At 37.9% G+C, this 14,223-nt stretch overlaps 2 protein-coding genes across 8 annotated transcripts in view; one reads left to right on the top strand and one right to left on the bottom strand.

Annotated features, from left to right (window-relative positions):
• Positions 1 to 14,223, top strand: part of Pgm2a (phosphoglucomutase 2) — a 36,793-nt gene that overhangs the window by 19,759 nt on the left and 2,811 nt on the right. For 2 of the 6 annotated variants that reach the window (XM_067774695.1, XM_067774696.1), the window contains 2 exons: positions 8,120 to 8,167; positions 12,564 to 13,553. In XM_067774695.1, coding sequence (XP_067630796.1) covers positions 12,567 to 13,553 — 987 coding nt within the window. In that variant the 5' untranslated portion in view covers positions 8,120 to 8,167; positions 12,564 to 12,566. Of the gene's footprint in view, positions 1 to 7,298; positions 7,523 to 8,119; positions 8,168 to 12,563; positions 13,554 to 14,223 lie in introns of those variants that run through there. The other 4 variants (XM_067774698.1, XM_067774694.1, XM_067774693.1 and 1 more) reach the window with 3 other exon arrangements.
• Vang (Strabismus domain-containing protein Vang) overlaps positions 7,082 to 14,223 on the bottom strand; it is a 43,868-nt gene continuing 36,726 nt past the window's right edge. The window contains exon 4 of one of the 2 annotated variants that reach the window (XR_010951225.1): positions 7,082 to 9,968. The gene's annotated coding sequence lies outside the window, so the exon portion shown is untranslated. The remainder of the gene's footprint in view (positions 9,969 to 14,223) is intronic. The other variant, XR_010951226.1, reaches the window with a different exon arrangement.

The raw sequence follows: 14,223 nt of genomic DNA, 5'->3' as shown, positions 1-14,223 counted from the left end.
TCGTGAGGGAAACGGGAGACTTTCAGCTTGTGGGGATTGCTTACGAAATGAGCAAACGGCTTCTTTCAATATCCAAAGTGACTTGAACATAAACGAAAGTGTTTAGTAAAATTTATTTTAAAGTGCCAAAGGTTTTTTTGTTTGGTTTTTTTCTTTTCCCGTTTGCCGTGTTAACGGGCCTACAAGTAGCGGCCCAAGATAAGGAACCAATATCCCGTACCCTGTCCAGCAGCTTAATAGGTGAGTCCAGTGAAGCCCTTTTTTCTAAACCCATGTGCATGTGAATTAAATAGTGAAAATAAATCAAAAATAAAATTAAAAAAAAATTAATAAATTAATATAAAATAATCATATAAAATGATACAATAATGTCACGGATATTAGCACCACTAAATTATCCCATCACTAAGGCGATGCTAAGGCCATGCCAAGCAGTATTTACGTTAATAATTAAATCAAGTATACACATACATATATAAGGCAGCCCAGAGAGATGTCACACACAGATGCATTTACTTATATGCCTATGTGCGCAAACTACAAACATTCACATCAATAATTCAATCTTTATGTATCTACATAAACGAATAAATAATTGCGTCTACACATATGTACGTATACGAGCAGCGGAGCGGCAATGCACAAACACGTGCATATATCTTATCTGAGTTGTCACAAGAGAGAGCAATAATTTGTGCACGTAGTTGTGGCTGGCGATTTTGTAGCCGAAACAACTAGTAAGTTCTGGAAATCGAAGAGCCTAGAAGTATGCAGCGTAAACTATAAAAGCGGGGCAAGCGAGTAAGAAGGAATTCAGTTTGATTTGAGTTGTCAAGCAGTTTGATTAAGGCGATATCTAGCGAGCAATAGCAGTGTTATTTTGAATAGTAGAGTTTCATTGAGCTATCAATCAGTGTGGTTATTAAGCAAGCTATTCGTTGCACAGTTTGTTATTGTGAAGTACTTTAATAAAGGCCATTTTACATTATTACAAATTGGAGTTATTTATTCAACAATTTAGTGATTCGAACTTAGCAGAGGATTGCAAATAAGAGGATTTACAAGCAAATTCGTTACAATTGGTGTCAGAAGAGGAATTGTTGAATAAATTCCAAAGGACAACAAGGACATGGCAAAGTTCGGTGAATTGAAGATCCAGCAACTAAAGGAGTTGGAGACCCGTGGATTGAATACAAGCGGCGTTAAACTTGAACTTCAGGCACGGCTACGAGAGGAAATGGAAGCAGAAGGAATTGATGTGGAAGAGTATGTCTTTCACCTTGATGGCGAGGAGACAACAAAAATTGAAGAGAAAAACGAAACATCGCAGACGGTTACCAGCACAGACTTGAACATGATTTTGGCTGCAATATCTGCTCAAACATCGACAGTGGCTTCTCAACTGGAATCGCAAAAGACAGATATAACATCTCAACTGCCATCTCAACTAGAAGAACAGAAAACGTATATGTCATCACAGATGGAATCCCAAGAGACACGAATAACATCGAAGATTGAAGCACAAGAAACACGTATTTCAGAAATGTCGACACAAATTTCTTCACAACTGGAGTCGCAGGAAACCCGTATAACATCCAAGATGGAAACGCAATTGGAAGAACAGAAGACATATATGGCATCCCAACTGGAATCGCAGGAGACACGCATAACATCAAAGATGGAAGAACAAGAAGAGCGCTTATCATTACAGGTGGCACAAATGTCTTCACAGTTAGAAGCACAGGAAGCAAGGGTAACATCAAAGCTGGAAGCGCAGGATGCAAAAATCGCTCAATTTCAGGCAGAAATCGATGATTTGAAGGGTCGTATGGAGCAGTTACAATTAAATCGTCCAGCAGTTTCAGCGAGTAATCCAAAGGTAAAAACACCATCCTTTGACGGTTCTGTTCCTTTTCAGGTCTTTAAGCTACAGTTTGAGAAGACCGCAGCAGTGAACAACTGGAATGTGGAAGATAAAGTTGCCGCGCTCTTCGTAGCATTGAAAGGACCAGCTGCCGAAATCTTACAGACTATTCCAGAGTACGAACGGAACAGTTATGACGCATTGATGGCTGCTGTAGAACGACGTTATGGAAGCGAGCATAGAAAACAGATATTCCAAATTGAGTTGCAAAACCGCTACCAAAAAGCAAATGAGACATTGCAGGAGTTTGCTTCAGATGTTGAAAGGTTGGCTCATCTCGCAAATGCGGACGCACCCGTGGAATACACCGAGAGGGTAAAAATCCAGAGTTTTATAAATGGCATACGAGACGTGGAAACGAAGCGAGCTACATACGCGAACCCAAAACTGACATTTACTGAAACGGTATCACATGCATTGACTCAGGAAACTGCCTCCCTATTAAGTAAACCAGCATATAAGGCTCATCGTGTAGAAGTAGAAAGGTCAGAATGGGTAGACACAATTTGGAAGCACTGAAGGGATCACAACAGAAAAATGCCGGAGTTATTAAATGTTTCAAGTGCGACAACCCAGGTCATATTGCACGACATTGCAGCACCGGTCCCAATAGCTCCAACAATGTGGGTGGCCGTAAACGCAGAGCTGAAGGAGATGAGCAAATCTCCAAGTCCACTCAATCGTTAAACTAAAGCGAGTCAGCCGCAAGGGGCGACAGCTGGTTCCCTCAATTGAATGCCCCATAATCTCTATCTCACAAATTGGAAGAAGGTCAAACAATCTTACTGTCGGAGGACATGTGGATGGAAAGGAACGTTTACTGACTGTAGATACGGGTGCATCTCATTCCATCATTCGAGCGGATTTAGTCAACAAGAAGATAACACCATTGCATGGAGCAAGATTGCGTACAGCCACTGGAGAAGACAGCACGGGTCTAGGAGAAGTATCATGTGAAGTCGCAATTGGGAACGTCACGGTAGTACACAATTTTATAGTGGCAGAGATTGTTGATGAAATCATAATTGGAGTGGACTTCTTAATCGACCAGGGCATCAAGATCGACATGCAAAGCAAGACGATGCGATATAAGAACATGGATGTACCACTTAATTTCGGCTACGAGAGAGGCTACAGCAGTAAACGAGTGCTGGTGGAAGAGAGTCAGCGAATACCACCAAAATCCGAAGCACTCATCTGGGCAAAGGTTGATGGAGATTGTGGGACAAACAAATTGTGGGTTGTCGAAGCAGCAAACAAATCAGCACTGAACATACTTGTAGGAAAAACCCTGGCTATGACAAAACAAGATGGACGTGTTCCAGTAAGAGTACTCAATGAGTTCAATTCACCACTCAAACTGACTAAAGGAGCTATTTTGGGAAGATGCCAAGAGGCTGAAGTAGTTATTAACTGTGAACAGCTCCAGGAACACGTTTCAGCTAGTAATACTAATCTTTCAAATGACATCACGGCATGGACGCAGGGGCTAGAGGAAGCATATCAGAGTAAGGCAAAACAACTGCTCCTAAAGTACGCGAACATATTTGACCAGGATGGTTCTAAACCAGGCCGCACCAACGTTGTGAAACATCAAATTGACACTGGAGATGCGAGGCCGATCCGTCAAGCTCCACGTAGTGTTCCACTAGCGAAGCGGCAAGTTGTGAGTCAAATTATACAAGAAATGAGCGACAGCGGCGTCATCGAACCATCAGCTAGTCCCTGGAGCTCACCGGTAGTACTTGTAAAGAAGAAGGATGGAAAAATGAGGTTTTGCGTGGACTACCGGAAGTTGAATGACGTTACGAAAAAGGATAGCTACCCATTGCCAAGAATTGACGACACTCTGGACTCGCTCTCTGGTACGAAATGGTTTTCCACACTGGACTTGAAAAGCGGCTACTGGCAAGTGGAGGTAAAGGAGGAAGACAAAGAGAAAACAGCCTTCAGCGTCGGAGATGGTCTTTGGCAATTTACAGTAATGCCCTTTGGACTATGTAATGCACCAGCTACTTTCGAGAGACTCATGGATCAGGTATTGAAAGGACTACATTGGAAAACATGCTTGGTGTACCTGGACGACATCATCGTATTGGGCAAGAATTTCGATGAACATCTTAAGAACTTGGAGGAAGTTTTCCAAAGAATAGCTGGTGCTGGTCTGAAGTTAAGTCCCAAAAAGTGTGCGCTGTTTAAAAAGGAAGTAAATTATTTGGGTCACAAGGTAACGACAGAGGGCATCTGCACTGCGAACGAAAAGATAGAGGCTGTAAAGGATTGGCCAAGACCACAGAACCTACATGAATTAAGAAGTTTCCTTGGGCTGTGCACATATTACCGCCGATTTGTACAAAATTTTTCCAGCGTAGCCCATAGCCTCCATGAGCTTACAAGAAAAAATAAAGCTTTTGAATGGAAGAAGGAGCAAGAAGTGGCTTTCCAAACATTGAAGGAGCGTTTGTGCACTGCCCCAATGTTAGCATATCCGATTCCAGGAACAACATTTATTCTAGATACAGATGCGAGTGGATATGCTATAGGAGGCGTTTTATCACAACTGGTCGATGGACAGGAGAAGGTAGTTGCATATTACAGCCGTTCGATTGGAAAACCAGAGAGGAACTACTGCGTTACGCGGAGAGAGCTGTTGGCATTGGTAGAGTGCGTTAAACATTTTCACAAATACCTCTACGGCCAGCGATTCCGTGTCAGGACAGATCACGCAGCTTTAAAATGGCTACTGCAGTTCCGTAATCCGGAAGGACAATTGGCACGGTGGATCGAGCGACTACAAAGCTATGACTTTTCCATTGAGCATCGAAAAGGTAGTACCCATGGAAATGCCGATACAATGTCACGAAGACCATGTAGTTTGGAATGCAAGCACTGTTCAAAAGCCGAGGCTAAAGAAGACATTATAGATGTCCGGCTAATGACTATAACATGTACAGATGAATGGGACAAGGAACAGCTAAGAAAGTGCCAGCTAGAAGATGCAGATCTGTCACGTGTTATGCAAGGGCTCGAACGAAATGAAAGACCAAACAGAGAAGAGATGTCAGCAGAGAGTCCCATTGCGAAGTCATATTGGGCACAGTGGAACAGTTTGGAATTGATATCCGGTTGCCTTCATCGAGTATGGGAGAGTGAGGATGGTAAATACAAGAATAAACTGATAGTTGTTCCCAGAAAGATGATTCCTGATGTGCTCAGCGAGCTGCATAATGGTCCAAGCGGAGGTCATCTTGGAATCACCAAGACGCTCGAGAAGATTAAACAGAGATTCTATTGGGTTGGTTGCCGTCAGTCGGTCACTGAGTGGATTGCGAACTGCGAGGATCGCTATGGATGTCGCCGGTCCATTTCCTACTAGCAACGGCGGAAACAAATATGTACTGGTAGTTATGGATTATTTCAGCAAATGGCCAGAGGTATACCCAATCCCAAATCAAGAAGCGGAAACGGTAGCAGAAGTTTTTATAAACAATTGGGTTGCAAGGTATGGTGTACCAATGGAGTTACATTCTGACCAAGGCAGGAATTTCGAATCAACTGTGTTCCAGGAAATGTGTAAGTCATTGGGCATTCGAAAAACACGGACAACTGCATTGCATCCTCAATCCGATGGTATGGTAGAACGATTCAATAGAACATTGGAGGAGCACTTAAGGAAAGTAGTGGACAAGTACCATAAAGAATGGGATACCCGCATACCATTATTCTTGATGGCTTACCGATCAGCAGTGCATGAGACAACGGGCCAAACCCCTGCAAAAGTAATTTTTGGCAATGACCTTAGACTGCCAGCTGATTTGAAGTTTGGGATAAATGCCAATGCGGAGAGAAATGTCAGGAAATCCACTAGTGATTTGGAAGAAGAGCTAAGAGAAATACATGATCTGATAAGGCAACAAACAAAGATTATGAGTGACAAGATGAAAGCCAGATATGATAAAGCAATTAATTCAGAAGGTTTTCAGGAAGGAGATTTGGTGCTGTTATACAACCCACAACGTAAAAAAGGTTTGTCCCCGAAATTGCAGTGTAATTGGGAAGGCCCATACAAAGTTGTAAAACGGATCAACGATGTAGTGTACCGCATACAAACCATCGGTAAACCACGAACCAAAATGAAGGTGGTCCATTTGGAAAGGCTAGCAACGTTTAGATCGAGAGATTTGTCTGATCGGGACGATCAGACTTAGGTGGAGGGCAGTGTCACGGATATTAGCATCACTAAATTATCCCATCACTAAGACGATGCTAAGGCCATGCCAAGCAGTATTTACGTTAATAATTAAATCAAGTATACACATATATAAGGCAGCCCAGAGAGATGTCACACACAGATGCATTTACTTATATGCCTATGTGCGCAAACTACAAACATTCACATCAATAATTCAATCTTTATGTATCTACATAAACGAATAAATAATTGCGTCTACACATATGTACGTATACGAGCAGCGGGCGGCAATGCACAAACACGTGCATATATCTTATCTGAGTTGTCACAAGAGAGAGCAATAATTTGTGCACGTAGTTGTGGCTGGCGATTTTGTAGCCGAAACAACTAGTAAGTTCTGGAAATCGAAGAGCCTAGAAGTATGCAGCGTAAACTATAAAAGCGGGGCAAGCGAGTAAGAAGGAATTCAGTTTGGTTTGAGTTGTCAAGCAGTTTGATTAAGGCGATATCTAGCGAGCAATAGCAATGTTATTCTGAATAGTAGAGTTTCATTGAGCTATCAATCAGTGTGGTTATTAAGCAAACTATTCGTTGCACAGTTTGTTATTGTGAAGTACTTTAATAAAGGCCATTTTACATTATTACAAATTGGAGTTATTTATTCAACAATTTAGTGATTCGAACTTAGCAGAGGATTGCAAATAAGAGGATTTACAAGCAAATTCGTTACAATAAAATAAAACTGCGAAATAATAATAAAATACCAAATTTCTAATGATAATGTGCATATTAAGTAATATTTAAAATAATTTCCCTAAAATGAAAATAAAATACAGTTAAAATAAACTTTTAATAAAATTAAAATAAAGTTTAAATAAAATTAAAATAAAATAAAATTAAAAATAAAATAAAATAAGATAAAATAAAATTAAAATAAAATAAAATTAAATTAAAGTAAAATTAAAATGAAAATAAAATAAAAAAAATAACAAAAAATTTTAATTAAATGAAGTAAAAATAAAGTGAAATTAAATACATAAAATAAAAATAATATTTGAATAAAATGATAAGTTAGTACACATGCATCCCTTAATTTTTTTTCCTTTATATTGTGGTCCCTAAGTTATTTTGTTTCCCCTCTGATTAGGAAGCCAGGCTGAAGTGCATATCAGCACAAAGACACAACTTAACAGACTAATATTAAGTGAGAGGAAGAAGAAGAAACATCAGCACGGTGCCGGAAATCACGAAGAGACAGGTAGAGCCTCCATTCGCGCCTGTCCCGGCACCAAGGAGGATTTTGGATGATACATTTATTGCAGCAGAGGAGAATATCGAAGAGGGGAGAAGGAGCAAGTCTCGAGCTACTGCCAAGCAGAGATCAAAAATTACTTATCTATTTTCTTGTGGGCATTTTTTTTTTTTTGGTTTGAATTGCGTTTTTTTTTTTATTAGTCTGTTCTATTGAATACTATTGAGTTAGCCGTAGAGTAATTAGTTTAACAATTTTTGTTTGGTTTCATTTTTAATTTTTAATTTTTTTATCTTTTTTTGCACCCTAATATTAATATCTCACTTTAAATTTCGTAAAATTCTTGTTACATTTTAAGTACATATGTGAATATATGTGTATATAGACACATATATGTATGTCACCAAACCCCAATTCGGCTATTTTTCCTTTTTGTAGGTAATGGCGTTTTTATTTTTTTGTTTTTATTTTGACCAAAACCACTTGACTCTCTTTTAATTTCCTACCTTTGCTTTGCCTATCTTCTCAGTAAATTTTTTCCTTCTATTACATAATTCTTTTTCGCATATTCGCTTTTGACCATTTTTTTTTTTTTATTTTCCTTCCTTTCTTGGTTTTTTTTTCTTTTGTACTTAAATTCCGTCAGGTCAATAGAGTTTTTTTTATCTTCACAAAGTTCACGCTAGCCACCTCTTTTGCAATATCAATCTTGATTTTTATCCATAGCTTTTTTTTATTTTTAACATTTCAGCCAACCCTTCTCTCTTCGACGCAGGCGCCTTCGTTGCTGGATAGATCGGTGAGTGCTAGTTATTAAGTTATGATAATCAGGCCTGTTCTGGATTCCGATTCCGATCAATTTTTTCGGAATCGAAATGGATTGGTGTTCTCAATTTCGATTCCGACCAAAAATTATCGGTTTGAAAAGTATTGCCTCTGAGCAGTCGGAATGAAAATTAATTGGCAGATTATACACAAATGTTGCGATATTTGTCTTTCAAATAATTTTTTTTAAATTCTTCATTTAATTTGGAAGAGTTGTGTGTATTTTTTGTTTAAATTTGAGTTAAATTGGCATAATAAATCTTTCTTTAAAAACTTCTATCAAGAAATCTATTAGGCAAACAAATCGATGCTGATCGAAATGAAGTCGACCTGTTCTGCATTCCGATCCAGCGCATTATTACGATTCGCACGCACAATAGCACGTATTCTTGCGTCTGCGCATTAAAAACCATATCTGCAGGCATTTTTTAATTAAAATAAAATTTTATGATACTTAAACCAAAACACATAAACAAAAACAGCTGATTAAACTGGTTACCGAATCGGAATGAAAACGATTCGAAATCGACTTCGAATCGATTTTTTACAATCGGAATTGAGAACACCAAATAGAAACCGAGTCGAAATCAATGTCGTTTTACTTTTCATTCCGAGTCGGAATTCAGAACAGGCCTGAATGTTTTCTTACACTATGTATATACATAAACATATATATATACCATACAATTGAGCGTATGCATAACAGTGGCGGTACGCTAAATCCGACTTTTGATTTTGGTGCTTTGACAATTTTTTTTCTGGTCCTCGCGAACCGTGACTTTACAAGTTCCCTTTTTTCTTATTAATCATTTACCCTTGGATTTTTATTATCTTACCCTCTTTATTTTGATCGTTTTGGCTTTTTTTCATATTTTCATCCTGAAGTTTTTTTTTCATTTATAAAAGTATAAAGCGGTATATAAGTACATACATATACTACCCACTCAGCATTTAGGTGATTCAATTTTGAATTTCCCTACATATCAATACAATTTTATTACTCTTTCTGACTAAATAATGAGTTATGGTACAATTGAACAAAAGAAATAATCAAATATGAATACTTTTGATGATGAAAAACTAAAAAGCATTTTTCGATCACTTTTTGGAATCATTTTTGAAGTCCTCTAATGACTATATTTTAATATTTCATAAAAACAAACAAAAAGAATAATCAAATATGCTTACCTTTGGTGATCAAAAACTGAATATAATTTTTCAATCACATTTTTGAATCATATTTGAATCAAATGTGTTTACTTTAGGTGATCAAAAATTTTTAATCATTTCTCATTCAGCTTTCTGAATCTTTTATGAATATAGTTGTTGACTGAATAATGAATTTTATACTTGTTGAAATTTTACTTTTCATTAAAAATTTTATTTTTTCAGATACACATATTTTTTCAATCATGAAGCTAAGAAAAAATATACAAAATTTTTATTATTTACATATGCAAAAGATATTCTTCAAGACAAAAATAATGTAATGCTGCTCATGAACGAAGATTTCCCCAACCATTTCTCCCCTTCAGCTTCCCAGAAAATACATAATGAATGGACAATACATAGGTTGTAGCTATTTGAACCCCAGGTAAGTGAAACTATCTTGGCATACCTGGATACGGCTTCAACATCCCGTATCGTATCCGTGTTTTAAGATGCAGACGATAATGATGATGTTGGATGTTGTAGTCGCAGGTGTATATCGTCAAAGTTTGTTTGCGAGTTAGCTGTGGTTCGAATAGCTCACTTTCGCATGCTTTTTTCCCCTGCTGAAATAAGATTATTATGTATTTTGAATGATTTATGAAGAATAAATGCATTATAATGGCATTCAAAAATTATTCAAAAATCTCAACCAAAACGATTGAAATATATTCACGAATATGATCAGAAAATGACTGTGAAAAGCAGTCAAATATTACTCTAAAACTATTAAAGCTCAATTTTACAATGATATCAAATATGAATAAAAGGCGTTTCGAAATAGGAATCATAAATGATTATTCAAGAATAATCACATTTATGGTACATTTTTCTCCCGACGATACGTTAATTTTCGAACAGAAAAAGCTTTTAAATTTGAACGTTTTTAATCATCTTGGGATATGATATTTAAATATTTTTTGATCAAAATTTTCAAAAAATGCTGGCTGGGTAATCTATATACGTATATATATATATATATATATATAAATTGGCCCAGTCTAATTATTTTCCTTTTTACCAATTATTTGAATTAGTTGGATTAAATTTATTGAAATTGAATTAAGTATTAGAAATAAATTTCATTGATAAAATAGTTATTTTTTTTTGTGGATTGTAAATACCTTTTTTTAATATATTTTTGGATTGGATTTCCACCTTTCTCTTTTTTTACTTTATTGCCAATTAATTTCGTTTTGTTAAATAAACCTTATTGATCTACAAGTTGAATTTACCAGTTATTTTTTTTTACATCTTATTTTATGGGTTGAAGTCATTTCAAAAATGTCAATTTGGTGTGGGTGTTGCACGGGTGTATTAGAGGAGACGTAGATGTGAGGTTACCGTGACAGACTAGACAGATTAAGGACATGGGACATTGACGGACGGACACATGTCAGGCTAAGGGGGCGTTGCTAAAGTTTCGGAGTCAGTGCAACGCCCAAGGCTGCGTCAAGGTTTTACGCAGAAGGGGAGGGATGACTCCACCTGACACGGACAGACCTTTTCTTCCAGCTTTCCTTTTCTTTTCGTAGATTTCAGGCATGAACCTTGTTTTTTTGTTTGTATAACTGTAGGTAAGACGAGTGAGCAAAAACTCACCCCGCCCGACGACTAGCAGGGGCTTGCCAGCATGCCAAATGCCACCTCCGCCTTACCCCAACAGTCAGTTTTATAACATCTCTTCAGTTTTTTTGCCTCGCGAAACCTGATATTGTCACCGACCAAATCATCGGCGACCTTATTTACAACATGGACGCGCCAAATGTCGACCATATTGAACATCCACGTAGATGGCATTACGCTATCGACTGTCTTACACCTAAAAATCTTGGGTGTGACGTTCGATCAGGATCTACGTTTTGGAGAGCATGCAACCGCAATTGTTCTTAAAATCCAGAGCCGTCATAAAATCCTCAAATCTCTTGCCGGCAGCTCTTGGGTTAAAGGCAAAGAAACGCTCATTACCACTTACAAAGTAATTGGCCGGCCGATTGTATGCTAAGCTACCCCGATATGGTCGCCAAGCCTAAAAGTTACTCACTGAAAGAAAATACAGCGATATCCGCAAACAGGCGGCAGACGCACTCTCCCTAGGGAAATGCGCGTCACTCTAGCTCAACTTCGATCGATACCTATCCAGAATCAACCCCGACATACAAAATGTATGGCCTGCTTCCAATGTGTCCCCACATGACACCAACCATCTCTTCAATTGTAATGCGGAACCAAGGCCTCTAGCACCCCTTTTACTATGGTCCACCCCTGTTAAAACTGCAAATTTCCTTGGACTCCCCTTAGATGACATTCATGACAATTTGTGATCGGTCGCACCTATTGGATGAGGCGAAGCAATGCTACAACAACAACAACAACATAACAATCTACCAAACCTTCGGGAAGTGTCTTTATCGCTACAACAACAAGTCTACCACAACTATCTACCTGTTGTTGTTGTATTAACGTGCTTCCAGAAGGTTTTGAGGAGTGTTGGTGTAGGCCATACCGCCCCACCGCCTAGTTCCATGAGGAACTTGGGATCGCCAGAGCCTCGCCTGCTATATATGTGTATTAACCTGGGTGGATATGTATGGATGAAAGTTGACCGATATCGCGCCATCGATTTTTCGATAGCATTTGGGCTCAGGGAAAAAAGTTCCACTACGCATACCCAAAAAAATAACTGTTGTAAAAACGTTGGCGATAACAGATTTTGAAAAAAAATATTTTTTTGGGTTTTTGGGAGTGTTCTGGTCGAAAAATTTACCCTTTCGCCATTTTTTTCGCAGGCTCGAAAATTATTTTTTTGGGTATGCGTAGTGGAATTTTTTTTTCCTGAGCCCAAATCCTATCGAAAAATCTATGGCGCGATATCGGTTAATAAATCGACCCATTCTAATGTGTATGATACATTCATATTTGTAACAGCATTCCCCTCGCTAGGTGAAGTTGGCAATAGGGTTGCGGAAGCTCTGAAGCTATAAAGCTTTGTATTGCGCTTATCAGCCCCTTCAATCCCACAACTATCTACCTCATCTCCCTCAATGACGAATTTTTGAACATGGTATAGGTGTTCTAGGTATTTAAATTATGTATGTATATAAAATTACTTTGGTAACTTATTTTGAACTGGTTGGGTTAATTTGTATACTCATTTTTAGACAATGGCTTCTCATGAATTACGTGAAGCTATCGACCGGTGGCTCAAATGGGATAAAAACGAGAAAACTCTCTATGAAATCAAATCACTTAATGATGCTAGCAATTGGATAAAATTAAATGATCTTTTAAGTACGCGCCTAGCATTTGGTACAGCCGGCCTACGTGGTAAAATGCGAGCTGGCTTTAATGGTATGAACGATCTTGTCATAGCACAAACAGCGCAAGGCTTGTGTACTTATATGAAAGCGCAATTCAATGATAACGAGCAAAAAACACGCGGTATTGTGTTTGGCTATGATGGACGTCATAATAGTAAACGATTTGCTGAGTTATCTGCAAATATATTTATAGGCGCCGGCTTTAAAGTTTACCTCTATAAACGATTGGTAGCAACACCCTTAGTGCCCTTTACAATACGTCATTTCAATTGTTTAGGTGGTGTAATGGTCACTGCGTCGCATAATCCAAAAGATGATAACGGTTATAAAGTGTATTGGAGTAATGGTGCACAAATTATAACACCACATGACAAAAATATACAATCAAATATAATAAGCAATTTAGAGCCATGGGCAGACAGTTGGGATACATCAAATTTGTATGAATCGGAACTGCTAATTGATCCAAAAGAAGCTATTGAGGCTTATGTTGTTAGAGTACGTGAGACTTTACCCCCATCTATTATGGAGGTGAATAGTCAAAGCAATGTGCGTGTGGTTTATAGTGCTATGCATGGTGTGGGATATCCTTTTATTGAAGACACATTTGCAGCGATAAAATTACAACCGGTTATTGCTGTAGAGGAGCAAAAAGAAGCTGACCCAGAATTCCCTACTGTAGTATTTCCTAATCCAGAAGAAGGAAAAAGTGCTTTAGAGCTATCAATAAAAAGAGCAGATAGCACTGGTTGTAATATCATTTTAGCCAATGATCCAGACGCAGATCGATTAGCGCTAGCAACCAAAAATACAACTACCGGTAAATGGAAGGTAAGAAATAAACGTTTACACCTTTTCCAGTTTAAGTTCAGAAAATTACAATTCAAGTTCAGAGTTTCTAATTTAAATTCAGAAATTTACAATTCAAGTTAGAAATTTAAAATTCAAGTTCAGAATTTCCAACTCAAGTTCAGAAAATTACAATTCAAGTTCAGAAATTCCAATTTAAATACAGAAAATTCCAATTCAAGTTCAGAGATTTCCAATTCAAGTTCAGAAAATTACAATTTAAATTCAGAAAATTGGAATTCATGTTCAGAAAATTACAATTCAAGTTCAGAACTTTCAATTCAAGTTCAGAAAAGTTGTCGGGTATTTTTTTTTTTCATCCAATGGAAATAAAGGTATGTAAGATGGTATCTATGTGTTAAGGAAGCATTGGATATCTTAACTCGTTTAAATCAATTTTGCGAGATAGCGAAGAAAAAACTCTCGCTCATAAGAAGCAATTGCAATGCCATCCAGCTGTATTCTTAGCGTCACAACCATTGATCTGCGCTGAGTACAACATCAGTGATGACGAAGATATGACCACTTGAACAGCCAGTGGAGCGTTCACACTCCCGGAAGTAACGTATAGGTACTGTCTGCATAGATCTTGGCGCCATATGTCAAAATATCTCAACTTATCCGCCATCATTATCATTCATCATGAATTGGC

This window comes from Eurosta solidaginis, chromosome 3, assembly GCF_040869045.1.
Source record: "Eurosta solidaginis isolate ZX-2024a chromosome 3, ASM4086904v1, whole genome shotgun sequence".
NCBI lineage: Eukaryota > Metazoa > Arthropoda > Insecta > Diptera > Tephritidae > Eurosta > Eurosta solidaginis.
The sequence above is the reverse complement of the archived record's forward strand: the minus strand, read 5'-3'. Positions and strand labels throughout refer to the sequence as shown.